Source organism: Pantherophis guttatus, chromosome 5, assembly GCF_059756535.1.
Source record: "Pantherophis guttatus breed Tessera chromosome 5, ASM5975653v1, whole genome shotgun sequence".
Classification (NCBI taxonomy): domain Eukaryota; kingdom Metazoa; phylum Chordata; class Lepidosauria; order Squamata; family Colubridae; genus Pantherophis; species Pantherophis guttatus.
Window position 1 is genome coordinate 23,113,648 of NC_142067.1, and position 27,760 is coordinate 23,141,407.

General features: G+C 43.5%; 2 protein-coding genes across 5 annotated transcripts in view; both read right to left on the reverse strand.

The window, feature by feature from the left end:
* The window catches only part of LOC148113304 (uncharacterized), a 33,647-nt gene extending 26,527 nt beyond the window's left edge, over window positions 1-7,120 (reverse strand). For all 3 annotated transcript variants that reach the window (XM_087894711.1, XM_087894712.1, XM_087894710.1), the window contains exons 1-4: window positions 6,972-7,120; window positions 3,561-3,634; window positions 3,207-3,412; window positions 2,192-2,277 (exon numbers count right to left, since the gene is read on the reverse strand). In XM_087894711.1, coding sequence (XP_087750837.1) covers window positions 2,192-2,277; window positions 3,207-3,400 — 280 coding nt within the window. In that variant the 5' untranslated portion in view covers window positions 3,401-3,412; window positions 3,561-3,634; window positions 6,972-7,120. The remainder of the gene's footprint in view (window positions 1-2,191; window positions 2,278-3,206; window positions 3,413-3,560; window positions 3,635-6,971) is intronic.
* A 5,252-nt stretch (window positions 7,121-12,372) lies between these two features.
* The window catches only part of LOC148113305 (uncharacterized), a 32,162-nt gene continuing 16,774 nt past the window's right edge, over window positions 12,373-27,760 (reverse strand). The window contains exons 3-6 of one of the 2 annotated variants that reach the window (XM_087894709.1): window positions 24,924-24,997; window positions 24,570-24,775; window positions 23,555-23,640; window positions 12,373-14,117 (exon numbers count right to left, since the gene is read on the reverse strand). In XM_087894709.1, coding sequence (XP_087750835.1) covers window positions 14,095-14,117; window positions 23,555-23,640; window positions 24,570-24,775; window positions 24,924-24,997 — 389 coding nt within the window. In that variant the 3' untranslated portion in view covers window positions 12,373-14,094. Of the gene's footprint in view, window positions 14,118-14,450; window positions 14,989-23,554; window positions 23,641-24,569; window positions 24,776-24,923; window positions 24,998-27,760 lie in introns of those variants that run through there. The other variant, XM_087894707.1, reaches the window with a different exon arrangement.

Here is a 27,760-nt window from a genome sequence, read left to right on the forward strand (position 1 = left end):
GCCCATCGTGAGAGGCTTGTCCCACATGTGTGGTGGAGGTGGAGGATGGGGATGGGCCATGCCTCCCACGACAGCCAACCTGACTCTGAGCGAACCGGTTGTTAAATTATTTGAATCCCACTGCTGCATATCCATGTATGTATATTGTAAAAGGATAGGGCTGCTTATTCATTTTTCAGTTGTTAGAGTGCAAGCCACACATGTTCATTGATTAAAGTGCAAATGAAGTATGTCTCCAGAAGCATTTCTGATAGAGAGCTCAACCACACCCATAGAAAACTATGAGCAGCACGCTCTAAATAGGGCTACAGCTAGTGGTAGAATCCCCCAAAATGGGTTCTAGGAAATAGCTTTGGAGCCAAAACTAATTATTCCAGGAAGCCTAGAAACGAAGCCTGTTAACTGGGCAGCTACTGAGCAGGGGATTAAATTTAATGATCTAATTGCCCTTTCCAGCTCTATGATTCTATCAGCTATGTAGGTTTTGTTTCCCATAATTGGTCTGCCTTCTTTGAAGGTCTGCTTCAGACTCCTACTTCCATCCTTTGGAGACCATGAAAAAAAAAATCCGAGAGATAGCCATATGTGCCTGCCTTTAACTACTATACATCTGGAAGGCCATAGGTTTCCGAACTCTTATCCCAAGAAAACCAAAGCATTTTCCTTCTCAGAGCCAAATCAGAAGAAAGTAATAAAAGTTTTACAGACACTAAAAGGTAAAGGTTCCCCTCGCACATATGTGCTAGTTGTTCCCAACTCTAGGGGTGGTGCTCATCTCCATTTCAAAGCCGAGGAGCCAGCGCTGTCCAAAGACGTCTCTGTGGTCATGTGGCCGGCATGACTAAACGCCAAAAGCGCACAGAACACTGTTACCTTCCCACCAAAGGTGGTCCCTATTTTTCTACTTGCATTTTTTACGTGCTTTCGAATTGCTAGATTGGCAGAAGCTGGGATAAGTAACGGGAGCTCACTCCATTATGCAGCACTAGGGATTTGAACCGCTGAACTGTCAACCTTTTGATCGACAAGCTCAGCGTCTTAGCCACTGAGCCACACTATTACTGGGTTAATTTGATTTTATTAGTGACATTGTTACCAAAGCTCCTCCTGGTTCTTGCCCATCTCAAAAGGACTTCCACCAGTGCTTTATTTCTTTGTTACATGTCTTTTCTTTTGCAGATCTAACTGTGCGAGCTTATCAATTTTATTTTATTTTTTGCAAAGATAACCAAAGGACAAACATATGATTGAATGGTTATATTTTTCCAAGGATCTTGAACTTATCTGCAGGGCCAGAAAATAAATTAGTTGCATCCATTTATATTGTGAAGAATGTTTACAGAAATAGAGGGAAACAGAAATAAAATATATTTTGTTGCTGAAGAGCCAAACACTAATTCTTAAAAAGTCTGTATTTTTTAAGTCATTTTGCTACAGAGCCTTCCTTCAGATGTGGCTCTTGTCTGGAATGAATCGGGTCGTAACATCTGATTTCTCAAGATTTTGTGTGTTTTAATAACAGCAACAGACACAAAGTATTAAAACTGATGATGATATATATGAGTATATTCCTTTGGTATTAATTATAAATGTTAAGATATTGTTGATATTCATTTTAAATTGTTAGTTTAGCTCCGTGATGGTGAACCTATGGCACGCGTGCCCAAAGTAGCATGTGAAGCCATGTCACCGGCACGCTCAGCCTTGCCTGTTTGTCTTCTGGGTTTCTTGCGCTCATGCTCTCACGACAATCAGCTGTCCTTCACATGCACAGCAGTGCCAAAAACTGGTATGTGCATGCGTGCTGGCCAGCTGATTGTTGGGCGCACATGCGTGCTAGAACTCGGAAGTTTGGCTTTTCCGGAGCATGGCCCTGATGAGCATGCATTGTGCATGTGCAATGTTTCTGTGCGACCTTCTCAGCACTCGGTGCCAAAAAGGTTCGCCATCACTGGTTTAGCTAATGGCCCATCCTTCATCTGTTTTATGGGGAAACAGATCTTTCCAAGGTCCTTCCATTTTACACTTTTCATAAGCTCTGAGGCTATTTAATAAGGACAAAATTACTTCTTCCTATTTTCCTTGTCAGGTATAAATGCCCTACCCGTGCCTAGGGTCAGCTACAGTTCAGTAGTGCAGGGGTTAACCCAGACACCCACCTGGTCAGCTCCTCCCATAGACCCCTCCTTACCTGAATCCCCGCCCACAGGTATAAAAGGTGGGCACAATCCTCCATGTTGTTCAGTCCCAGATGTAACCAGTGATGATGTGCAGAACCTGTAAATAAAAGAGATATAATTAACCTGATGACTCAAGTCTCTTCATTGGGCCTGATCCATCAATCCTCGTAACAAAATGGTAGCAGAGGATGGTTGGTAAGACCCAGAGACACCAAACCACAAGACAAGGACCCATACCTACCTGCGGAATGGCGACACCTCTGAAGCAACGGGAAAGCAACCCATCGGACTCGCCAGGGAAGGCAGGAACCCCAACCACCCCCAAAACCACCGCGATGGAAGAAAAGGGGGAGATCAAGAAAGGGAAAAGGACTCACCACGACGACCAAGAAGAAGAAAAGCTAAGACTCGACGTCCTGCAGCTGTTGGAGGAGCGAGCCGGCGACAAGAACCTCCTTGCCGACCTGCGGAGCTTCATAATCGACCGCGAGGTGGCAAGGAGCGAAGGAGAATCGGACTCCGAACTCGAGGAGCTGGACTCGGTGAGTGGATCGCCCAAAAGGGCACCCCCAACGGCCACCGAGCCCCGAAGCCCCGCTCAAAATTTGAAACGGCGGCCATCTTTGTCCACGTGGTCGGACAAGATGGCCGACCCCCAACCAATCAGCAGCCAGAATTCAAAATGGCCGGCGCGCGAAAAATGCCGGACCATAAACCATGAAGAAAGTGACCGGGGGGAGGGGACAGAATCAGACTCGGACCCCTGGTACACCCCCAGCGAGCGGCAAGTCGATAGGGCCATGAAGACCCTTGCTGCCGCCTTTGGCCCAGGCCTCAAAATCACAAAAGAGAAACCGGAGAGGCCAAAACAGAAAGGAAGGCGAGGAGAGGGACAACGAAGCACCCACCCGAGAGTCACTGATGCCCGTGCCAGCCCGCCAGCCCACCTACGCACCCCAGGGACACCGCGCCTCCGATCGCCCAGGCCGCACACCCCGGACCGCATGGACTGGGGCAGCTACTTACAGCCATCGCCGGAGCCTCAACGCCGCCAGGATCTTCATTCCGGAGAAGCAGCTGCTGGACGACGCCTCCCGGAGCACACCTGGACCCCCCAAACCGAAGCCGAGGCCTACCCGACCGATAGAGGCCTCTACAGCGGAGCCGCGACGAACAGGTCCTTCCTCGGCGACGGCGGAGCTGAAATGGACTTCGCGCATGCGCTCTTCCGCCTAGAAGAAGAAAAGAGAAAAAAATTACAAAGCGGGACTTTTAAACTACCGGCAAGCGTTCCCATGCCTTACTGCTGCTATAGGCACATAAGGAACCATGGACAGCAGCCAGCAGTAAGTAACTTTACAAATAGTGCTGGGAACTTACCAGTAGACTTTCCCAAGTTGAGGATGGATGGGGGCAATATCCTAGAGTGGTCACAGCAGCTCCAGGTGGTGTTCCTGAAAGAAAACATGTCTCATTTTATTAATGACCCCCCAGAGAAACCATGGACTTTAGAGCTGGATTGCATGCACCATAAGGCATTCTATCTTTTAATTGCCAGCATATCCCCCACAATTTACCACTGTATTGGCCATAACCTCACTGTATCAGAAATTATAGGGAAAATGTTTGGGTTGTTCTATAGTGAGAGTGTGTCCACCACCACACAAATTTCCAAAGACTTCTTCTCCGCCAGACTTAAGCCAGGGACCCCCATGAGTGAGCACTTAGTGTCCTTAAGCGGTACCAGAGCAGAACTACACCTTAGGGGAGAAGTTATTTCCGACCAGATCATGAAGAGCGTAATAATTAACTCTTTAGATCACTCATGGAATAACTTTCTAACACACTTAGACACCGTTAGTCTGGGAATGCTATCCGTGGAGAAGCTATCCAACAAGCTGATCGCGGAGGATAACCTGAGGAGAAGCCGCCCCGGCCCCCCCAGAGAACATAAGAGTGAGAAGAGAGTAGCCTTTCAAGAGAAACAGCACAACACGCCAGAATGCTACATCTGCGGATCGAGGGGGCACATCAAAAGGGACTGCCCCAAGAACTATAGGGAGAGGGGCAGGCCAGAGCATAGGTACAGACAAACGGAAAGACACACATCTGAAGAAAGGTATAGGCGCAGGGACTCACCCAATCCCAGGGACAGGAGAGGGAACAGAGATAGCTCGCGCGACAGTAGAACAGGATCCCTATACGGGATAGGGGAGCACGCACACACCACACATCAAGGCATAGATGCCAGCTCATGGCTCCTAGACTCAGGAGCCTCCAACCACACCACCTACAATCAGAAACTACTCTCATCATTTAAGAGGGAGGATTTTTCAATCAAAGTTGCGGACCAAAACCAGGTTAGAGTGACGGGCAAGGGGACAGTCACTTTGCCAGGCATAGGGGAAGTAGAGGGGGTACTGCTAGTCCCGGAGATACCCCACAACATCCTAGCCGCAGTAAAGCTCAGCAAGGAATCAGGGGTTGAGGTGACTTTTACCAAAGGTAATGTCAAAGTTAGCAAGGAAGGGGAAGATATAGGGAGAGTAACCGTCAACCAAGGATTACCTTACATAACTTTCTACAAGAAAGACACCCACAGCGTATATAACAGCTCAGAGATCACAGAAGACACTGACCAGGACAGGACTGAAGGGGATAAGGTATCCAGAAGACTGAGGTTTATGGGTTACGAGCCAGGAACCAAGGGCTTCAGGTTTGTGGACAGCAATAATAGATTCGTGGTATCTAGGACAGCAGCATTCCATGAACAAGCCAACTGGTCCAGAATACACTTAAACGAGGTACCCACCAAGCGAGAGGATAGTCCAATCGAGCAGGCTCAAAACAAAAACGAGACAGTGGGTAAACAGGAAGGGGGCAGGCCCAAGCCCAATCTCCAAGGCATCAAGGTTGAGGGATGGAAAGAAAACCATCCCAAGATAAGTGTCGAATCACTGACACAAAGAGAGGCCAGACATCTACATGACACTGAGCAGACAGTAACCAGACCGGTCAGGTCAACCAGAAACCAACTGCCAAGAAGATTAAATGATTACGTGATGCACGTGCACACGAACCACATTACGCCAAACTCCTACGAAGAGGTACTGAGACTACCCCAGGGAGAGAGGGCAAAGTGGGAGTTAGCCATGGCCAAAGAACTGGACAGCCTGAGGAAGCTAGAGGTATACACCCCCACCAAAGTCCCAGAGGGCAAGAACACAATAGGCACCCGATGGATCTTCAAGGTCAAGAACTTAGAGGGTGGCCAAAGCCTATACAAAGCAAGATTAGTTGCCCAGGGGTTTGCTCAAAGGTTTCCGGAGGACTACACAGACACCTATTCGCCCACCGTAAGAACAGAGAGCGTCAAAAGCGCCTTGGTCATCGCATCCCTGCTAGGGCTGGAGGTGCACCAATTCGACGTGCAGACCGCCTACCTGCATGCCAAACTAGACAAAGAGATATACATCAGAGCTCCCCACAGCAAAGAAACCAACAGAGGGGACACCTGGTTACTTCACAAAAGCCTGTACGGGCTAAAGCAATCAGGCAAACGCTGGTACGAATGCCTGGTAGAGGCCTTGAAGTCTATGGGATTCACGGCGACCATAGCCGACAACTGTTTCTTCACCAGGAAAGAGGGGGACTCGCCAGAATACATCCTAGTTTACGTGGATGACATTCTATACATCAGCAAGCACGAAGGAAACCGCAACATCTTCGCCAGCAGGCTGAGCGAGCACTTCACCCTAAAATACCTTGGAAGGATAAACCGGTACCTGGGGGTGCAAGTCAACCAAACACCAAAAGGTTTCCAACTGTCACAGAAAGAGAAAATAGAAGAGTTACTCCACAAGTGCAACATGGCAGACGCCAAGGGGTGTGATTCACCCATGCAGACGGACTTCCTAAAAAACATGCATGATGAATCACCCGAATTTGGAGACAACACGCTGTACAGGTCAGTCATAGGCTCCCTCCTGTATATCGCTAACTGGACAAGGCCAGACATTGCTCTATCCGTTAATTTACTCTCCAGGCACGTGAGCAAACCCACCACATACCACTGGGACGCGGTGAAAAGGGTGCTAAGATACCTGAAACAAAGTGCCAATGCATGCTTGACCCTAGAGCCTGAAAAATCCGACGAACCCATCCTCTCATGTTACGCTGATGCTGACTGGGCCGGAGACGCCAAAGGCCGGAAAAGCACGTCTGGGTACATATTCTACTTAAATAACAGTCCGGTGCATTGGTACACAGGTAAACAGATCTTGGTGGCAACCTCGACCACTGAAGCCGAGTACATATGCCTCTCCAAAGCCGCCAACAATCTCATCTGGTTCGACGACCTACTCGCCAGCATGTGGAGAGAACCAGCTTACCCAATAAATATCTACGAGGATAACAAGGCCGCCATAGAAATATCAATGTCCGACGCTGTAGGGCAAAGGTCAAGGCACATAGACATAAAGTATAAACACGTGAGACAGCTCTCCAGAATCGGTTTCATAAAGGCCATACACTGCGACACAGAAGAACAGACCGCAGACATACTCACAAAACCTCTACAAGGCAAACAACACTCACACTTAGTTTCCAAGCTCAACATTCGCCTCAAGGTACCACACAGTCAGTCAGGATTACAGACACAGGTCAGGCATTTAGAGGGGGATTTGTCAGGTATAAATGCCCTACCCGTGCCTAGGGTCAGCTACAGTTCAGTAGTGCAGGGGTTAACCCAGACACCCACCTGGTCAGCTCCTCCCATAGACCCCTCCTTACCTGAATCCCCGCCCACAGGTATAAAAGGTGGGCACAATCCTCCATGTTGTTCAGTCCCAGATGTAACCAGTGATGATGTGCAGAACCTGTAAATAAAAGAGATATAATTAACCTGATGACTCAAGTCTCTTCATTGGGCCTGATCCATCAATCCTCGTAACATTCCTCCCCAGCACATACATCAAAGTTCATTTTCAATTGGAAAAGACAAGAGTATGGTACTTTGTCAGTTACTCATATACCAGGCTGAAGTTCAGATAATGCCACTATATATCATTTCCACAGCAGGCAAATGCCTTCTTTAGCAGAATCCAAATATCACAAAATAGTGAAATTTTTCAATATACAATAATCATGTTTAATGGTCACCATGCTATAAAAAAGATGTTGAGACTCTGGAAAAAGTGCAGAGAAGAGCAACCAGGCTGATTAGGGAACTGGAGGATAAAACATTTGAAGAACAGTTACAGGAACAGGGCTTGGCTAGTCTAGTGAAGAGATGGACCAGGGGAGACATGATAGCAGTCTTCCAATGTTTAAGGGGCTGCCACAGAGAAGAGGGAGTCAAGCTATTTTCCAAGGCGCCCAAAGGTCAGACAAGGAATAATGGATGGAAATTTATCAAGGGAGATTCAACCTAGAAATAAGGAGAAATTTTCTGACAGTGAGAACAATCAACCAATGGAACAGAAGTTGCCTTTGGAAGTTGTGGGAGCTTCATCACTGGAGGCTTTCAAGAAGAGATTGGACTGCCATTTGTTAGAAATGGTGTAGGGTCTCCTGCTAAGGCAGGGGTTTGGACTAGATGACCTACAAGGTCCCTTCCAACTTTGTTAATCTGTTACGGTGGGGATATTAAAAACACTGAACTTAGAGGATAGCTTTTAAAAGTTTCTTAGTAGCCCATCTGCAGTTATAGTTTCTAATCGATGACATAAATATTTTGTAGCATTTCTGACATGCAGAATTCTCTTGTCAGTCCTGATAATTTCACTGAGTATACCTTTATATAATACTTAATTAACTCACTTATAGCTGGAGATGTTACTGAATGACAAATCTCACCATCGTTTCCCAGGGGTAAAAGGGAATGGTTAATAAAATGTAGAAGATCCCAGATTCCCTACCTTTGAATGAATTGACTATTACTAAAAGGTTTTTTTTAGTATTAACACTACAGTATTTTTGGTAATAAATAATAAACCAGCATGAATAATAGAATTAGATGAATGAAAACTAAAAATGTAGAGAAAAACCAAGGAGAAGCTGTATCATAACCAAATCATCATCTTATATTTAATTATACTACTAATAACATGGTAATGTTGTTTGGGGTTTGCTATTCTCCCATCTGGCAGATAGCAATCGGCATCCAGCAGGCTTTTTCAGTTGCCAGGATCATAGCTCCCCCCTCGATCTACAAAATCTGAGAATGCTATTCATTAGATTACTAATTTGATTGAATATAACAGAAATTGGAAGCACATAATTCAAACAGAAGACAGTGTGCTAATTATCACAATTAGAGAAATGGGCAGATCATAGTAATTTCGTAGCGCAACCCTGACCAGATTAATTTATAATTTATTTCATTGTGTTCAAGTAGCTTTTTTTTTTTTTGCAGGTAAGTTTTTTTAGGATCCTCATCTTGTTTTCTTAACTCTCTAAAGAGAACAGCAAGAGATTAAAACTGGGGAAAGAATATGCATTTACTGAGATGCATGTCAATTACTTAAAAAGAAAAAGACTTTGCTGTTTAATTGCATCTATTTGTAATCACTGCTGACTAGATGAGTGGGGAATAGAATAATTAGAACATAAATATTTTATACTTATTCATTTTCATTCCTAAAGCTGCTAAGCCTACCCTTTTTAAAATGTATTAAATATTTTGCCCTGTCTGTATTGGGTCTTTTATATACAAAACTGTTGCTTTTCTGAACTGCAGTAGATTTGAAAAACTGACCCTCAAATCTCTTCAGCATTTCTGAAGTCCCATGAGCACAACTTCTGAAAACTAATAAACACTTCCATGCCATTTTAAAATAGTGTAGGAAGTTAGCACCCAGTGCTCTCCTAGGAAAATGAGATATTTTAGGAAATATTAAAAGGGCAGAATATTTCCCCTAAAAGGGATGCAGAAACTCACCCCCACCCCACCTTTCTCAATGGGCCATTAAGGCCTGAGCCAGTCTATTTTACATAACAAAGATCTACCTCCTTCAGGCAGAGCCATAATAGGAATCCCAAAGCCCTTTCATTACATCATCACCCAGCAAGAGTCAACCAAGCTTGGGACTCAGACAGCCTACAGAATTGCCCCTGCATGACCCCATGGAATCTGACAACCAATCAGAATACAAGCTCAAATTCAAAAGCCCAGAGAGGGCATAAAACCCAGGCACTCTCAGCATCTCTTCCCTTCCGCCCCCACCCAGGACCCCAAACCATGTGGTCCTGTCCACCATTAAAAACCATCTTTCCAAGCAGTCACCATGTTTCCAGTGTCTTTCTTCCCCAACTGGAACTGTACCCAGATGGACATTTCTTCCAACAACTGGAAGAGATGAAATCCAGAAGAGCCTATCAATAAGCTTTACGTTATATATAAAAAAGAACAATAAGAACAAAATCACCACTTTGCTGTCTTTAGTTTGCTGTTTCTTCCCCAGAACTGCCTGCTTGCTTTTTTATGCAGTGATGGATTTCTGTTCCCTTCACCTCAAGAAGTTCAAAATAGCTTATGTAGAATTCTTTTTCCACCCCAGAAATAACAGTAACTGTAGTGTAAGTTAGGCTGAGAAATAACACTTTACCCCAAAGTTAGTCTGTGAAGTTCTATATATTCCATTTTTGTTACATTATGACAAAAAAAAAAAAAAAACCACCCATGATTCCAGAATCTGTAGTTCAGTTTTTTTTCCTTTTCAATAACAGTCTAATTTTTTTCAGGCTTCCATGTGGGCCACTTGTAATGAATGTTCTCAAAATACTGGGTTTCATTTCTGTCTTTAATGTTAATGTGACTCTTAAAACAATAGCACCTTTTCCAGATTTGCACAAAAGGTTAAAAAATAGTTGGGCACAAAAGGTTAAAAAATAGTTGGGCGGTTTTATTGATTGGAAAAGAAGTGCTCTGCTTACTCAGTGTTTGAAGCATTTTTTCCAAATCACTGTTCAAACATCCTGCCCACATAAACTTAATAACTTTCCTGGTACATTTTGGGTGAGTTAGGATTGCAATTCCCAAAAATTTGGATTAGTCAGGCTCATTGGGAATTAAGGGAGTTGTGATTCCAGCTTATATAGAGGCCTTCAGGTAGCAAAGATTGACTGTGTTATTTTGCCTTGTGATAAGGTTATAAGCTTCTGAGAGTTACATTGCTTTTGAGCTAAAGGTAAAGTTAATTTGAAATGTCTCTTATTTTTAACTCTGAAAGTTAATTTAACGTCTCTTTAAATTAAAAATTCAAATCCTATAAACCTATGTTCCACTCATGGTAAAATTGAATAGACATAATACTAGCTTCTTTCAGTCTCCTAATAATATTGTCCATATTATATAGATTATACTTCATTTAGCATTATTTGAGCTTCCCATGCTATGTAGCTTATCAGGCAGCAAGGGATCCCCAGCATTTTCAAATTGCACTTCACGCTTAAAGAACTCAAAATCCGTTGTGCTTTATGTGATCACATCTGTTCACTTTGAAATGTTTTCCCCTCCTTTACAAGGCTTTGGCAATTCGAGCACATCTGGGTTTAACTTCAGCAATCCTGGCATCACAGCATCTGCTGGCCTGACATTTGGGGTGTCCAATCCAGCCTCTGCAAGCTTTGGTACAGGAGGACAACTTCTCCAGCTGAAGAAACCCCCAGCTGGAAACAAAAGGGGGAAAAGATAAATATGAAAAAAAGGATGGGTGGGATAGGGTCAGGTGAAAAAAAAGGACTATGCTTTCATTTAGTTCATCCTGAAAATATATATTTTTTTAAACTGATATAGTAGGTGCTCTGTGTCCTTGGAGATTTATAACATTTTGCTACTTCTTCCCATTATGGGCTAAAAACTGTAATTGTTACAAATGCTCTATTTTTTGTGAATCAAAGCTTCTTTGTCTTCTATATATGTAATTATTAAGGAAACTTATAAAACCATCTATTTAATGTAATGTTGGTAACAAATTATTTTTGTCAATATGATTTCCGCCATACATAGGTATGCATATTTGGTTTCTTTTTAAAGTGAAAGTATATTCTAATATTCAGAATCTTAAATCCATATCTTCTGTTTTGTGATATGGCCTTTTAAAAACATCAGGGTGGTTTTGTGTATATGTATGTAAATATATACAGTATAATGAACACTCACGTATATGAATTATATATAATGCATTTCAAACCATGTGGGTTATTTCTAAGTGCGAGTTTGGGGTATTCTATCATGTCCTTAAATACTGTTAGCATATGCAAGAGCAGTTGTAATATCTACTGCATGTATGATATTGTGACCTGTTTGGGTTCTCTCTTTTTTCCATTTCATTTTTCCTTCAAAGCATTAACTGAATTTGGTGTTCACTATAAGCATTCTATATGGATTTGTTTCTGAACTGTTGTGATCTATCTTTAGAGAGAAAGGCTTCAGAAGGCTTTTTGAGAATTTTGGAATGGCCTCAGTTTGCATAAAATGTTCATGTGTGATTGATGGGTGCCCACAGTTTAACATGGACAGAGAATTGTCATACATGACTCTGTGACAATTTATCAGGAGAGTAAAGCTCTTAACTAAAATTCCCTGCAAATTTAATTTGTTGCAGCATTTCCCATGGACTTTGTTTTCTCATGTTATACAGTTCATCCAAGTAGAAATTGCCTAGGCCAGAAGTCTTCAAACTTGGCAGCTTTAAGACTTGTGGACTTCAACTCCCAGAATTCTGAGAGTTGAAGTCCACAAGTCTTAAAGCTGCCAAGTTTGAGGACCCCTGGCCTAAGCCATGGCCTTTGTAAACCAGATTTACGCTGGTAAATTTATGCTGAGGGATTTTTCTACCATCATGAGGAAGACCAACTGACCTCAATTGCACCATTCCAAACAGATGCATAAAATCTCCAATCTGGAGTTGATGCTTGCCTATCTTAAGTAGATAGCAGGTTTCTTGCTAGCTTATAAATCATAGGATGAAAGATGTTTGTTAATTAATAATTTGTTTTCAGACAATTTCAGCAGAACAATTCTTACTCTGGTTGAGTTTATAGTATTGTTGAGCTGTATACCCAACTACACAAATGTTTAAAGAGAAGCAACAGGAATATTTATTGCCTTAAATGATGGGTTAGAACCCCAGTCCTTGAACTGTGCTGCTAGCGCTGACCCCATTTAGTTCCACAGGGTTTGTGCTAGGGCCTTTTTTTTTTTTTTTTAAGAGTCAGATTGTAAATCTCTACAGCACGTGTGTACAGAATTTTGGTGAAGTCTAACCTTTTTACACAGAGAATATTTTGTATATAACTCAAAGAAATGTTCACAATTTGACTGAGGCACCTTTCAGAAACAAACAGGTGTATGTACATATCCTGGTTATGAAGTTGGCTGCTTTCAGTTCAGTACTATTTTTGTAAGTTCCGAATGTTTTATGTCATACAAGAGCGAGTTGTCTGGCCAAATGTGAGTTTTGAATGCGATAGATTCAGAGCCTATTTAGCACAAGGCTTTTCATATTGGTTGTGAATAGCACCAAAGTTTGAAGGTTTTTATTTTTATTTTTTCATTGTGGAAGGAGGAGGTTTTTAATTTTTGTTGAATTAAGGAGGGTTAAATGAATTTTGTTTTAAATTTGTATTGTGTTGCGCTTCAGTTAAAGTTAGTAGACCTGATATATGTATGTTACGGCTTTTTACACAATTACAGTGTTAAATCACTGAGTTCTTTAATGTATATAATTTGTGAAGCTATTTTTTAACAGTGCTGCTGTCTTTGTCTGTGTGTGCAACTTTTTGTTTCTCAAATAAAACTGTTTGAAGGAAGTATGTCATTGACATTTGCCTTAATAACTTGCCTTTCTTGTTTTCTCTAAGGCACAAAATCACATTCCATGGTTTCTTTGGACAATAACATTTTGGCCTTGTTCATACATATGTATACATACCTACATAGCAGTAGTGGGTTGCCCCCAGTTCGCACTGGTTCTATAGAACCGGTAGTAAAACCGGCAGGAGGCTCCGTCCACTGACCTTGACATCAAAATGCTTCTGTGCATGCGCAGAAGCTTCTGTGCATGCGCAGAAGCTTCTGCGCTTGCACAGAAGAGCAAGCGAAGCGCGCGCGGCCCCACTGCGAACCAGTAGTAAAGGTAAGTAGAATCCACCCCTGCTACATAGATACACAGAGAGAGAGAGAGATAAATGGGTGTGTGTATGGATTAACTGATAAATATTTTAAAATAATTGGCATACTATTAGTTTTAATAATATGCCAATCCAATCTATTTAAAAAGTGACATTTTGTTCTATGAATAGGATATGTCACTTAAATCAATACATCTTTCAGAATTCTTGCTTTTATTGAAATTCATTTTGTCTTTCATGCAGATGACACATCTATATAGACAACTAAGACGTGATAATAAAAAATAATGAATTTTCCCCTTTGCTATATAGTCAGTTTCAGTAGGTTGAAGTGATGTAACTTTTAATTTGTAGCTGGATTGTACAAGTGAAGTATTTGTGTTCTGTTTCAATGGAGTTCGTCCAGAAAAGGCATTGTTTCTTCAGCTCCTACTTCAGTGGAATTTGCACAGAACAATTTCTCATGACTGAATGCCCCAGGTTAGTCATTTTTTGTGAAACAGATGCTCTGGATTTTTCATGCTTTGCATGAAGTGTTTCAAAGATTCTGAAGATTTCTTGATTGTGTAAATTATTTTGAAATCCCATGTACCTTTCCCAGGATTGTTCAGTGAGATAAAAGAAAAATTGTTTGCTAGTAGATAGTTTATATGGCAATGCAATTCATATTTTCAAGGAAGACACTATATATGTGGATGCTTGCATGTCTGATTAAGAAGTCCAAATTGTGTGGGCAACTCCAGCTAAAAACTTGAAATACCAAGTGTCAGGAAATCATCTAAACCAGAACTTGAAAAATCACTGTAGATAAAGGAAAAAAGTATTAGTGTATACAATTAGAATTTTAGTACTGGAAGATAATCTTAGAGGTTGCTTAGGCCAACTCAATTTAGCAATCTTGAAACTACAAATCCATAATAGACTCTAGCTTTTACAAAGAATCCATTACAGTAGTGAGATTCTTTTACATTGTCAAACAGCTCTTAAGATTATTAGAACATTGTTTCAGCTCCCAGAATTCTCTAGTCAGCTTGGAGTTGAATTGAACGCATCTTAAAAGGCTGAGGTTGAGAAATACTAGCAGTATGTGGGAAAGAGGAGGAAAAAAAGTTGTCAGAAGGAAATTAGGCTGGCTTCAAAAATCTGATCAAGTTTATTGGATTAAACATTCTCAGCCTAGTCCATTTTATAGGGCGGATTAAAAGCCAAAATGACATTTAAAAATGACTGGCTTTAAGGATGAAATGATAAGGGCTTTTTTCCATCATGGTTACCGTGTGAAAATACTGTCAGGTTATCAAAGAAGTTTAATATTTTGTCATTTATTGAATTCACCCCCTCCCTCATTGTCATGGTGCAAAAAGATTTTGGCATATCAGTGATGCTGGTAATTCAAACCCTGGTAGAGGACAAACAAGAACTTGGTATTGGGAGAAGGAAGGAAGTTGGAACAGTGGAGTGAATATAGGGTAATTTGTGGATATGACACTTGGAAGAATATGGGGTTTATTATGGTCAGCATACAGCTTGTTGGCACCATGAAGCTCTATAAGAGTGGGGAATCAGTTTGTCTGCCTCAAAGCCCTGTGTGTCCCGCTTGTTTCCATCTGGGCTTTAAGATATTCGGTTTAGTGAGTCAGTCTGCACACATCTATAGTCGATTTCTGTAATTCTGAAAGGAAAAGAATATTTTCAGTAATTGCTCCAAGTGGCTTCTCCAGCCGGCCGAATCTGAGATACCACTTGCAGAATGAAGGAGCTGGCTTAAGGGATAGGAAATAAATGTAGAGTTGACCTTTGGATAGGGAAGCAGTGGTGGGTTTCAAATTTTTTTACTATCGGTTCTGTGGACGTGGCTTGGTGGGCATGGTATGGCGTGGCTTGGTGGGCGTGGCAGGGGAAGGATACTGTAAAATCTCCATTCCCTCCCCAATCCAGGGGAAGGTTACTGCAAAATCCCCATTTCCTCCTGCTTAGCTGGGACTTGGGAGGCAAAGAATAGATGGGAGCAGGGCCAGTCAGAATTTTTACTACCGGTTCTCCGAACTACTCAAAATTTCTGCTACTGGTTCTCCAGAACTGGTCAGAACCTGCTGAAACCCACCTCTGTAGGGAGGTGGGTTTGTATGAGCTACCAAGGGCCTTGCAGAAAGGTTACACAGTGCTAAAAAAGAAGAAAATGTGAGGAGAAAAAACAACTGCATCTTGATTTTGTTTAGAACAAAAGGGAGAAACCTGGACAGGTTTTCAAAATTCTGCCTTTACCTTACTACTGTACAATAAAGAGTATTTCTGGAATCTCTGCCTCGCTTATTTCTTGACCTGGCCTACTTCAAATGTCTAGCAAAATGAAGTGAACAGCAATCTTGACAATGTGAGCACTGTCACCTACATGCTGGATCATTGGCCCTTCCTGCTCCTTTGGTTAGTCAAGGGAGGCATGGTTTTTTGGATCAAAGTGATTAATTCTTTGAGAAAGCATGCAGTCTCTGTTGCTATGATAGAGATGATGATGCACCTTTTCTTGAATAAGCCATCTATTGATCCAGCCATATTGGACAACTTCCACCCAGGGTCTAATCTTCACTGTTTGACGATGGTTTCACTTATTTCTAAGTGAAAGGTTTCAGCTAGTGTTTATCAGTATTTGCATTTTATATATGTTTATATTTAAGTGTAGTATTAGACCTATTCTTTCAACAACAATCCTATGACATAAGTTGGGACTAAGAGACAGTGACTGGCCCAAAGTCCTGCATGAGCTTCTACGTCCAAATCTGGCCATGAACCTAGTTCTCCTTTATTCTACTACAGGTAATCCTCGAACACAATTGAGCCCAAAATTTCTATTGCTAAGCAAAACATTTGTTAAGTGAATTTTGCTGCATTTTATTACTTTTCTTGCCACAGCGGTTAAGTGAATCACTGCAATTACCAAGTTAGTAACATGGTTATTACGTGAATCTGTTTTCCCCATTGACCCCGGGACATTGCAACCATCATAAATAAGTGGCCAAGTATATAAATTTTGATCATGGGGATGCTGCAACGCTCATAAGTGTGAAAAACAGTCATAAGTCACTTTTTTCAGTGCCATTGTAACTTCGAACAGTCACTAAATGAACTGTTGTTAAGTCGAGGACTAAGTACTAAATTCAAACCTTTGGCCATTTTCTTCTGTGATGTTACAGGCTTTTATTTAGTTTCCCCATGTTGTTCAAGCCATCTATGAATCTGCTTGGAAAGATCAGTCATCAATATATAGATGATACCCAGTAATATATATCGAGGCCAGACTGAGCAGAAAATGCTATGGATGCTTTTAACCCAGTGTAGCAGAAATGAGAGAATGAATGGGGGACAAAACAAGCTCAAACTGAATCCAAATAAGAGGGAGTTTGTTCAAAAATCACCAGCCCATTATGACAACTGTGAATAATTAGCTGGTGAAGGTCATTGCCAGGAGTCCTTTACCTACCTCTGCCTATATGCAAGCTGCAAAAGCCTTGATCACCCAGTATCACAGAAGAGCCATGGTGGCGCAGTGGTTAGAGTGCACTACTGCAGGCTACTTCTACTGACTGCTGGCTGCCTGCAATTTGGCAGTTTGAATCTCACCAGGCTCAAGGTTGACTCATCCTTGCATCCTTCCGAGGTGGGTAAAATGAGGACCCAAATTGTGGGCAATAGGCTGACTCTGTAAACTACTTAGGGCTGTAAAGCGGTATATAAGTCTTAAGTGTTATTGCTATTGCTATCACACCATCATAAACACAAGATTAGATTATTGTTGGGGCTGCTTGTGACTCCCCAAAAGTCATAGTTCTCAGAATGTGGAGACTGGTTGTTGAGAAGCAAGTGGTTCTATAGAAGAGTAATGTTTCTGTTGCAATCGCTTCCACTGTATTTGCAATTACAATTCATAGTGCTGGTTATGACCTATAAAATCTGATAATAGATTTTTTGTTAAATATGGGACATTTCTTAAACTCAGTTTGTCTTTCCTGTGAGTTTAAACTAAGAACAAACTGGGTCAACGAATTGATCTGAACATACTGCTTTGTTCAAGATCCATCTTGAAATTTACCTTAATTTTTCCAGTGGGTTTTATAATCAGTAATTTTATTACTTATTATAAACATATCCCCAATACTCTTGTCCCAACACTTATAGATGTGGGGAAAGCATTCTGAGCTTTACTTCTTTATTAATAGCAGGAATTATCATCCATTCAACCTAACAGTTCTAATCTAGCCAGTATCATTAAAAGTTCAAGTTTGTTGTCAAATGTATGTTTGGAAGAAATATCTGAAGTCTTGGATGGCCTCAAGGAAATGAAGTTCCAGCTGTCATAGCAGTGTAAAATAATAGGAATATATTAATTCTAAGCAAAAAGGAGAACAAAATGAATCAACCTAAAATTTCACTAAAATGTTGTTGGTATATTAAATAAAACACTGAAGAAATTAGTTTTCTTTGAAGCACAAGCTTTATAGCTGGGTATTACCATTTATCTACATTTCCACTAGATGGCAGTGGTTACCAGGTTATTTATTTCCCTGTTGATACCAACGCTATTATAGTATCTTAGATTTTTGCTTCCCATTTCCATACAAAACTCTACATTACTATAAGAGGCTCCTATATATTTCTGTAAGCTACACCAAAACTCTTATTCATCCTGAACATGTGGGAATAGACTTTATGTATATATATTTTGAATTGGAGCAACACAGATGTTTAACTTTCTTCCCAGCTATCTGTTTTGGACACAATGTAAGGCATGGATATATGACAGTCTTAAGAGAGCGAAGTATTTCTTCCACTCAGCCAAAGCATTCATCTCTAATCAAGAAGTCCTCTTTTCTGCTATTAAACAAGAGATGGCCAACCTATCATTTTTACCATTGTCAATGGTGAATAGTACAAGGAATTGTAGTTCAACAACATCACAGGCCATGTTCAAAGATCACAGGCGAAACAAATCCAAAGATCGGGTTAGAGACCTACTGTGTAACATGTAGTCTGCTCCAATGGTGGGTTGCAACCGGTTCGGTCCAGATCTTGCGAACCAGTAGTAACGGCAGCGGGAGGCTTCACCCACCCGTCATCACGGACGCTCTGCACATGTGCAGAAGCACCGCATGCGAGCAAAGTGAGCATGCCCGTGTGCTCCCGTTGCAAACTGGTAGCGAAGGTAAATGGAACCCATCCCTAGTCTGCTCCTATGAAGAGCTAGCTCTATAACTTCAGATCAGCATTCCCTAATCCCGTGATGGCGAACCTATGGTACATGTGCCAGAAGTGGCACGCAGAGCCATCTCTCTGGGCACGCCAGCTGTCACCTGTTGCTCTTCTGGGTTCCAGTGTCCACCTATGTGCCAGCCAGCTGGCCTTCGCGCACACGGGAGCACCGGAAAGGAGAAAAAAACGGCACTCGGTGCCGAAAAGGTTTACCAATACTGCTCTAATCTATTTTGGCTATTATGCTTTTAACATTTATTTTGTTTTTAGTTATTAGGAGCACTTTTGTAGGGAAGGCAAAATATCCATTCTGTTAATAAATAAGAAATGTACATGGCTTAATGTTTTGGAAGTAAACATTAGGAGAAAGTTTTTAATGGTAAGACCTGTTTGACAGTAGGGGAGAGGCATAATGGCTACTAGGACTGAGAAGTTCAGGCCAAACCAAGGAACCAAGTTATCATAGTTTCTTCCCATCTATCAAATGGCTACCAAGATCGTAGTTTCTTCCCACTGAACTGTCCTGCAGTTGTTAGAGACAAAAGAAATCTAGCACAAAACAGATTAAGTAGCCCTCATTGTTAATATAAATAGTCCTCAACTTACGATCACAATTGAGCCTAACATTTATATTACTAAGTGAGACATTTGTTAAGTGAGTTTTGCTCCATTTTACAACTTTTCTTGCCACAGTTGTTAAGTGGATCACTGCAGGTGTTAAGTTAGTAACACGGTTGTTAAGTAAATCTGGCTTCCCATTGACTTTCCTTGTCACAAATTTGCAAAAAGAAATCGCATGACCTCAGGACACTGCAACTGTCATAAATATGAGTCAGGGACCAAGCGTCTGAATTTTGAAGACGTGGCCAGGGGAATGCTGCAACGGTCATAAGTGTGAAAAATGGCCATAAGTCATTTTTTTCAATGCCGTTGTAACTTTGAACAGTCACTAAATGAACTGTTGTAAGTTGAGGACTACCAGTATAATATATGCATATAATGTATATTGGAGTGTCTTGCAGTCATGAAAGACAAAAATGCTAGCCCAAAACAGATTCATAAATGTAATATGTACTGTAGTTTGTCTAAGCTGTTTTCATTTTCTGTTTGGCAGGCATTGATAAGAAACCATCATCTACACAGGTAAGGCTCAGAACTATCCTAGAAAACATTGAAATACCACCAAATTCCACTCTTGAATAATTATTGTATGGTTCCAATGCTTCAGCTCCTCTTCAGGAAAAGCTCCTCTTCCTAGACTAAGTAAAGCAACACTGCATGTTTCCACCCAAATCAGCTTTTGCATTTATTCATTTTCAGTTTCTTTTCATATTTGAATTCGGATTATTCTGCTTAACACTAAATAAAGTTAGCATGGTTACAAATGGTTCTGGAAAAGGCACCACATTTACTCCTTCTGTGCTTTTAATAACAGCTTGATCTTCAAGAGTTGATTAGGCAATTAATGTATTTTTATATATACGCACACATGCATGCACTCATACATATAGTATGTATACAAACACATACATATACATCAATGGTTAAATCCAATTTTTTTTTTATTACCGGTTCTGTGGGCGTGACTTGGTGGACGTGGCTTGGTGGACATGGCAGGGGAAAGATACTGCAAAATCTCCATTCCCTCCCCACTCCTAGGGGAAGGATATTGCAAAATCCCCATTCCCACTCCACTCCAGGGGAAGGATACTGCAAAATCCCCATTCCCATCCCACTCCTGGGGGAAGGATACTGCAAAATCCCCATTCGCTCCCCACTCTGGGGCTAGCCAGAGGTGGTATTTGCTGGTTTTCCGAACTACTCAAAATTTCCGCTACCAGTTCTCCAGAATCTGTCAGAACCTGCTGGATTTCACCCTGATATACATATATATGTATACACACACACATATACATCAGGGGTGGGTTCTAAAATTTTTTACTATTGGTTTTGTGGGCGTGGCTTGGTTGTCATGTGACAATTATTTAGGATTTAGCAGAGGTAGTGGTCTACCAGGATTTTAACTGCTTGCAGAGCTGTACCGATCTACCCATTTATTTTTGTAGGCACTGGTCTACCCATTTATTTTTGCAGGCACTGGTCTACTCATGTATTTTTGCAGGCACTGGTCTACTCATTTATTTTTGCAGGCACCGGTCTACTCATGTATTTTTGCAGGCACTGGTCTATTCATGTATTTTTGCAGGCACTAGTCTACTTTTGTTGTTTTCTTTTAGCACTGATCAGCTGTAGGGCGGCCTTTTGAAGCCCCATGGCAAGAGTTTAAACAGTTTTTTTCCCTCCATCCATCAGCTGGGACTCAGAGGCAGCAATAGATTGGGGGTAGGGCCAAATAAAAGGTAAGAATAACGCGGGGGGGTGGGGGGGCAGGGGGGAAGAACCGGTTTGGTGATGTCATATCGTCACCGCTACTGGCTCCACGGAACCGGGCCGAACTGGGAGGAACCCACCACTGATATACATATACACAATGGTGGGATTCAGCTGGTTCGCACCAGTTTGGGTGAAACAGTTGTTAAATTACCACCACCACCCTGCTATCTAAGTGGATCCTGGGCGCTGCGCTGCAATGGAGAAAAGGGCAACGGAGCAGCCGGCAGAAGGGAAGGAGGAGGAACAAGGGGAAGAAATAGGGAAAGTGGCCTTCTCCTTCTCTCGCACCGGCTGCTCCGTTGCCCGTTTCTCCATTGCAGTGCAGCGCCGTGCCCAGGATCCACTTTGATAGCGGGGTGGGGGGTGGGATAATTTAACAACCGGTTCACCCAGGGTCAAGTTGGCCCATCGTGAGAGGCTTGTCCCACATGTGTGGTGGAGGTGGAGGATGGGGATGGGCCATGCCTCCCACGACAGCCAACCTGACTCTGAGCGAACCGGTTGTTAAATTATTTGAATCCCACTGCTGCATATCCATGTATGTATATTGTAAAAGGATAGGGCTGCTTATTCATTTTTCAGTTGTTAGAGTGCAAGCCACACATGTTCATTGATTAAAGTGCAAATGAAGTATGTCTCCAGAAGCATTTCTGATAGAGAGCTCAACCACACCCATAGAAAATTATGAGCAGCACGCTCTAAATAGGGCTACAGCTAGTGGTAGAATCCCCCAAAATGGGTTCTAGGAAATAGCTTTGGAGCCAAAACTAATTATTCCAGGAAGCCTAGAAACGAAGCCTGTTAACTGGGCAGCTACTGAGCAGGGGATTAAATTTAATGATCTAATTGCCCTTTCCAGCTCTATGATTCTATCAGCTATATAGGTTTTGTTTCCCATAATTGGTCTGCCTTCTTTGAAGGTCTGCTTCAGACTCCTACTTCCATCCTTTGGAGACCATGAAAAAAAAAATCCGAGAGATAGCCATATGTGCCTGCCTTTAACTACTATACATCTGGAAGGCCATAGGTTTCCGAACTCTTATCCCAAGAAAACCAAGGCATTTTCCTTCTCAGAGCCAAATCAGAAGAAAGTAATAAAAGTTTTACAGACACTAAAAGGTAAAGGTTCCCCTCGCACATATGTGCTAGTTGTTCCCAACTCTAGGGGTGGTGCTCATCTCCATTTCAAAGCCGAGGAGCCAGCGCTGTCCAAAGACGTCTCTGTGGTCATGTGGCCGGCATGACTAAATGCCAAAAGCGCACGGAACACTGTTACCTTCCCACCAAAGGTGGTCCCTATTTTTCTACTTGCATTTTTTACGTGCTTTCGAACTGCTAGATTGGCAGAAGCTGGGATAAGTAACGGGAGCTCACTCCATTATGCAGCACTAGGGATTTGAACCGCTGAACTGCCGACCTTTTGATCGACAAGCTCAGCGTCTTAGCCACTGAGCCACACTATTACTGGGTTAATTTGATTTTATTAGTGACATTGTTACCAAAGCTCCTCCTGGTTCTTGCCCATCTCAAAAGGACTTCCACCACTGCTTTATTTCTTTGTTACATGTCTTTTCTTTTGCAGATCTAACTGTGTGAGCCTGTCAATTTTATTTTATTTTTTGCAAAGATAAAAAAAGGACAAACATATGATTGAATGGTTATATTTTTCCAAGGATCTTGAACTTAACTGCAGGGCCAGAAAATAAGTTAAATTAGTTGCATCCATTTAAATTGTGAAGAATGTTTACAGAAATAGAGGGAAACAGAAATAAAATATATTTTGTTGCTGAAGAGCCAAACACTAATTCTTAAAAAGTCTGTATTTTTTAAGTCATTTTGCTACAGAGCCTTCTTTCAGATGTGGCTCTTGTCTGGAATGAATCGGGTCGTAACATCTGATTTCTCAAGATTTTGTGTGTTTTAATAACAGCAACAGACACAAAGTATTAAAACTGATGATGATATATATGAGTATATTCCTTTGGTATTAATTATAAATGTTAAGATATTGTTGATATTCATTTTAAATTGTTAGTTTAGCTCCGTGATGGTGAACCTATGGCAAGCGTGCCCAAAGTAGCATGTGAAGCCATGTCACCCGGCACGCTCAGCCTTGCCTGTTTGTCTTCTGGGTTTCTTGCGCTCATGCTCTCACGACAATCAGCTGTCCTTCGCATGCGCAGCAGTGCCAAAAACTGGTGCGTGCATGCGTGCTGGCCAGCTGATTGTTGGGTGCACATGCGTGCTAGAACTCGGAAGTTTGGCTTTTCCGGAGCACGGCCCTGATGAGCATGCATTGTGCATGTGCAATGTTTCTGCGCGACCTTCTCAGCACTCGGTGCCAAAAAGGTTCGCCATCACTGGTTTAGCTAATGGCCCATCCTTCATCTGTTTTATGGGGAAACAGATCTTTCCAAGGTCCTTCCATTTTACACTTTTCATAAGCTCTGAGGCTATTTAATAAGGACAAAATTACTTCTTCCTATTTTCCTTGTCAGGTATAAATGCCCTACCCGTGCCTAGGGTCAGCTACAGTTCAGTAGTGCAGGGGTTAACCCAGACACCCACCTGGTCAGCTCCTCCCATAGACCCCTCCTTACCTGAATCCCCGCCCACAGGTATAAAAGGTGGGCACAATCCTCCATGTTGTTCAGTCCCAGATGTAACCAGTGATGATGTGCAGAACCTGTAAATAAAAGAGATATAATTAACCTGATGACTCAAGTCTCTTCATTGGGCCTGATCCATCAATCCTCGTAACAAAATGGTAGCAGAGGATGGTTGGTAAGACCCAGAGACACCAAACCACAAGACAAGGACCCATACCTACCTGCGGAATGGCGACACCTCCGAAGCAACGGGAAAGCAACCCATCGGACTCGCCAGGGAAGGCAGGAACCCCAACCACCCCCAAAACCACCGCGATGGAAGAAAAGGGGGAGATCAAGAAAGGAAAAAGGACTCACCACGACGACCAAGAAGAAGAAAAGCTAAGACTCGACGTCCTGCAGCTGTTGGAGGAGCGAGCCGGCGACAAGAACCTCCTTGCCGACCTGCGGAGCTTCATAATCGACCGCGAGGTGGCAAGGAGCGAAGGAGAATCGGACTCCGAACTCGAGGAGCTGGACTCGGTGAGTGGATCGCCCAAAAGGGCACCCCCAACGGCCACCGAGCCCCGAAGCCCCGCTCAAAATTTGAAACGGCGGCCATCTTTGTCCACGTGGTCGGACAAGATGGCCGACCCCCAACCAATCAGCAGCCAGAATTCAAAATGGCCGGCGCGCGAAAAATGCCGGACCATAAACCATGAAGAAAGTGACCGGGGGGAGGGGACAGAATCAGACTCGGACCCCTGGTACACCCCCAGCGAGCGGCAAGTCGATAGGGCCATGAAGACCCTTGCTGCCGCCTTTGGCCCAGGCCTCAAAATCACAAAAGAGAAACCGGAGAGGCCAAAACAGAAAGGAAGGCGAGGAGAGGGACAACGAAGCACCCACCCGAGAGTCACCGATGCCCGTGCCAGCCCGCCAGCCCACCTACGCACCCCAGGGACACCGCGCCTCCGATCGCCCAGGCCGCACACCCCGGACCGCATGGACTGGGGCAGCTACTTACAGCCATCGCCGGAGCCTCAACGCCGCCAGGATCTTCATTCCGGAGAAGCAGCTGCTGGACGACGCCTCCCGGAGCACACCTGGACCCCCCAAACCGAAGCCGAGGCCTACCCGACCGATAGAGGCCTCTACAGCGGAGCCGCGACGAACAGGTCCTTCCTCGGCGACGGCGGAGCTGAAATGGACTTCGCGCATGCGCTCTTCCACCTAGAAGAAGAAAAGAGAAAAAAATTACAAAGCGGGACTTTTAAACTACCGGCAAGCGTTCCCATGCCTTACTGCTGCTATAGGCACATAAGGAACCATGGACAGCAGCCAGCAGTAAGTAACTTTACAAATAGTGCTGGGAACTTACCAGTAGACTTTCCCAAGTTGAGGATGGATGGGGGCAATATCCTAGAGTGGTCACAGCAGCTCCAGGTGGTGTTCCTGAAAGAAAACATGTCTCATTTTATTAATGACCCCCCAGAGAAACCATGGACTTTAGAGCTGGATTGCATGCACCATAAGGCATTCTATCTTTTAATTGCCAGCATATCCCCCACAATTTACCACTGTATTGGCCATAACCTCACTGTATCAGAAATTATAGGGAAAATGTTTGGGTTGTTCTATAGTGAGAGTGTGTCCACCACCACACAAATTTCCAAAGACTTCTTCTCCGCCAGACTTAAGCCAGGGACCCCCATGAGTGAGCACTTAGTGTCCTTAAGCGGTACCAGAGCAGAACTACACCTTAGGGGAGAAGTTATTTCCGACCAGATCATGAAGAGCGTAATAATTAACTCTTTAGATCACTCATGGAATAACTTTCTAACACACTTAGACACCGTTAGTCTGAGAATGCTATCCGTGGAGAAGCTATCCAACAAGCTGATCGCGGAGGATAACCTGAGGAGAAGCCGCCCCGGCCCCCCCAGAGAACATAAGAGTGAGAAGAGAGTAGCCTTTCAAGAGAAACAGCACAACACGCCAGAATGCTACATCTGCGGGTCGAGGGGGCACATCAAAAGGGACTGCCCCAAGAACTATAGGGAGAGGGGCAGGCCAGAGCATAGGTACAGACAAACGGAAAGACACACATCTGAAGAAAGGTATAGGCGCAGGGACTCACCCAATCCCAGGGACAGGAGAGGGAACAGAGATAGCTCGCGCGACAGTAGAACAGGATCCCTATACGGGATAGGGGAGCATGCACACACCACACATCAAGGCATAGACGCCAGCTCATGGCTCCTAGACTCAGGAGCCTCCAACCACACCACCTACAATCAGAAACTACTCTCATCATTTAAGAGGGAGGATTTTTCAATCAAAGTTGCGGACCAAAACCAGGTTAGAGTGACGGGCAAGGGGACAGTCACTTTGCCAGGCATAGGGGAAGTAGAGGGGGTACTGCTAGTCCCGGAGATACCCCACAACATCCTAGCCGCAGTAAAGCTCAGCAAGGAATCAGGGGTTGAGGTGACTTTTACCAAAGGTAATGTCAAAGTTAGCAAGGAAGGGGAAGATATAGGGAGAGTAACCGTCAACCAAGGATTACCTTACATAACTTTCTACAAGAAAGACACCCACAGCGTATATAACAGCTCAGAGATCACAGAAGACACTGACCAAGACAGGACTGAAGGGGATAAGGTATCCAGAAGACTGAGGTTTATGGGTTACGAGCCAGGAACCAAGGGCTTCAGGTTTGTGGACAGCAATAATAGATTCGTGGTATCTAGGACAGCAGCATTCCATGAACAAGCCAACTGGTCCAGAATACACTTAAACGAGGTACCCACCAAGCGAGAGGATAGTCCAATCGAGCAGGCTCAAAACAAAAACGAGACAGTGGGTAAACAGGAAGGGGGCAGGCCCAAGCCCAATCTCCAAGGCATCAAGGTTGAGGGATGGAAAGAGAACCATCCCAAGATAAGTGTCGAATCACTGACACAAAGAGAGGCCAGACATCTACATGACACTGAGCAGACAGTAACCAGACCGGTCAGGTCAACCAGAAACCAACTGCCAAGAAGATTAAATGATTACGTGATGCACGTGCACACGAACCACATTACGCCAAACTCCTACGAAGAGGTACTGAGACTACCCCAGGGAGAGAGGGCAAAGTGGGAGTTAGCCATGGCCAAAGAACTGGACAGCCTGAGGAAGCTAGAGGTATACACCCCCACCAAAGTCCCAGAGGGCAAGAACACAATAGGCACCCGATGGATCTTCAAGGTCAAGAACTTAGAGGGTGGCCAAAGCCTATACAAAGCAAGATTAGTTGCCCAGGGGTTTGCTCAAAGGTTTCCGGAGGACTACACAGACACCTATTCGCCCACCGTAAGAACAGAGAGCGTCAAAAGCGCCTTGGTCATCGCATCCCTGCTAGGACTGGAGGTGCACCAATTCGACGTGCAGACCGCCTACCTGCACGCCAAACTAGACAAAGAGATATACATCAGAGCTCCCCACAGCAAAGAAACCAACAGAGGGGACACCTGGTTACTTCACAAAAGCCTGTACGGGCTAAAGCAATCAGGCAAACGCTGGTACGAATGCCTGGTAGAGGCCTTGAAGTCTATGGGATTCATGGCGACCATAGCCGACAACTGTTTCTTCACCAGGAAAGAGGGGGACTCGCCAGAATACATCCTAGTTTACGTGGATGACATTCTATACATCAGCAAGCACGAAGGAAACCGCAACACCTTCGCCAGCAGGCTGAGCGAGCACTTCACCCTAAAATACCTTGGAAGGATAAACCGGTACCTGGGGGTGCAAGTCAACCAAACACCAAAAGGTTTCCAACTGTCACAGAAAGAGAAAATAGAAGAGTTACTCCACAAGTGCAACATGGCAGACGCCAAGGGGTGTGATTCACCCATGCAGACGGACTTCCTAAAAAACATGCATGATGAATCACCCGAATTTGGAGACAACACGCTGTACAGGTCAGTCATAGGCTCCCTCCTGTATATCGCTAACTGGACAAGGCCAGACATTGCTCTATCCGTTAATTTACTCTCCAGGCACGTGAGCAAACCCACCACATACCACTGGGACGCGGTGAAAAGGGTGCTAAGATACCTGAAACAAAGTGCCAATGCATGCTTGACCCTAGAGCCTGAAAAATCCGACGAACCCATCCTCTCATGTTACGCTGATGCTGACTGAGCCGGAGACGCCAAAGGCCGGAAAAGC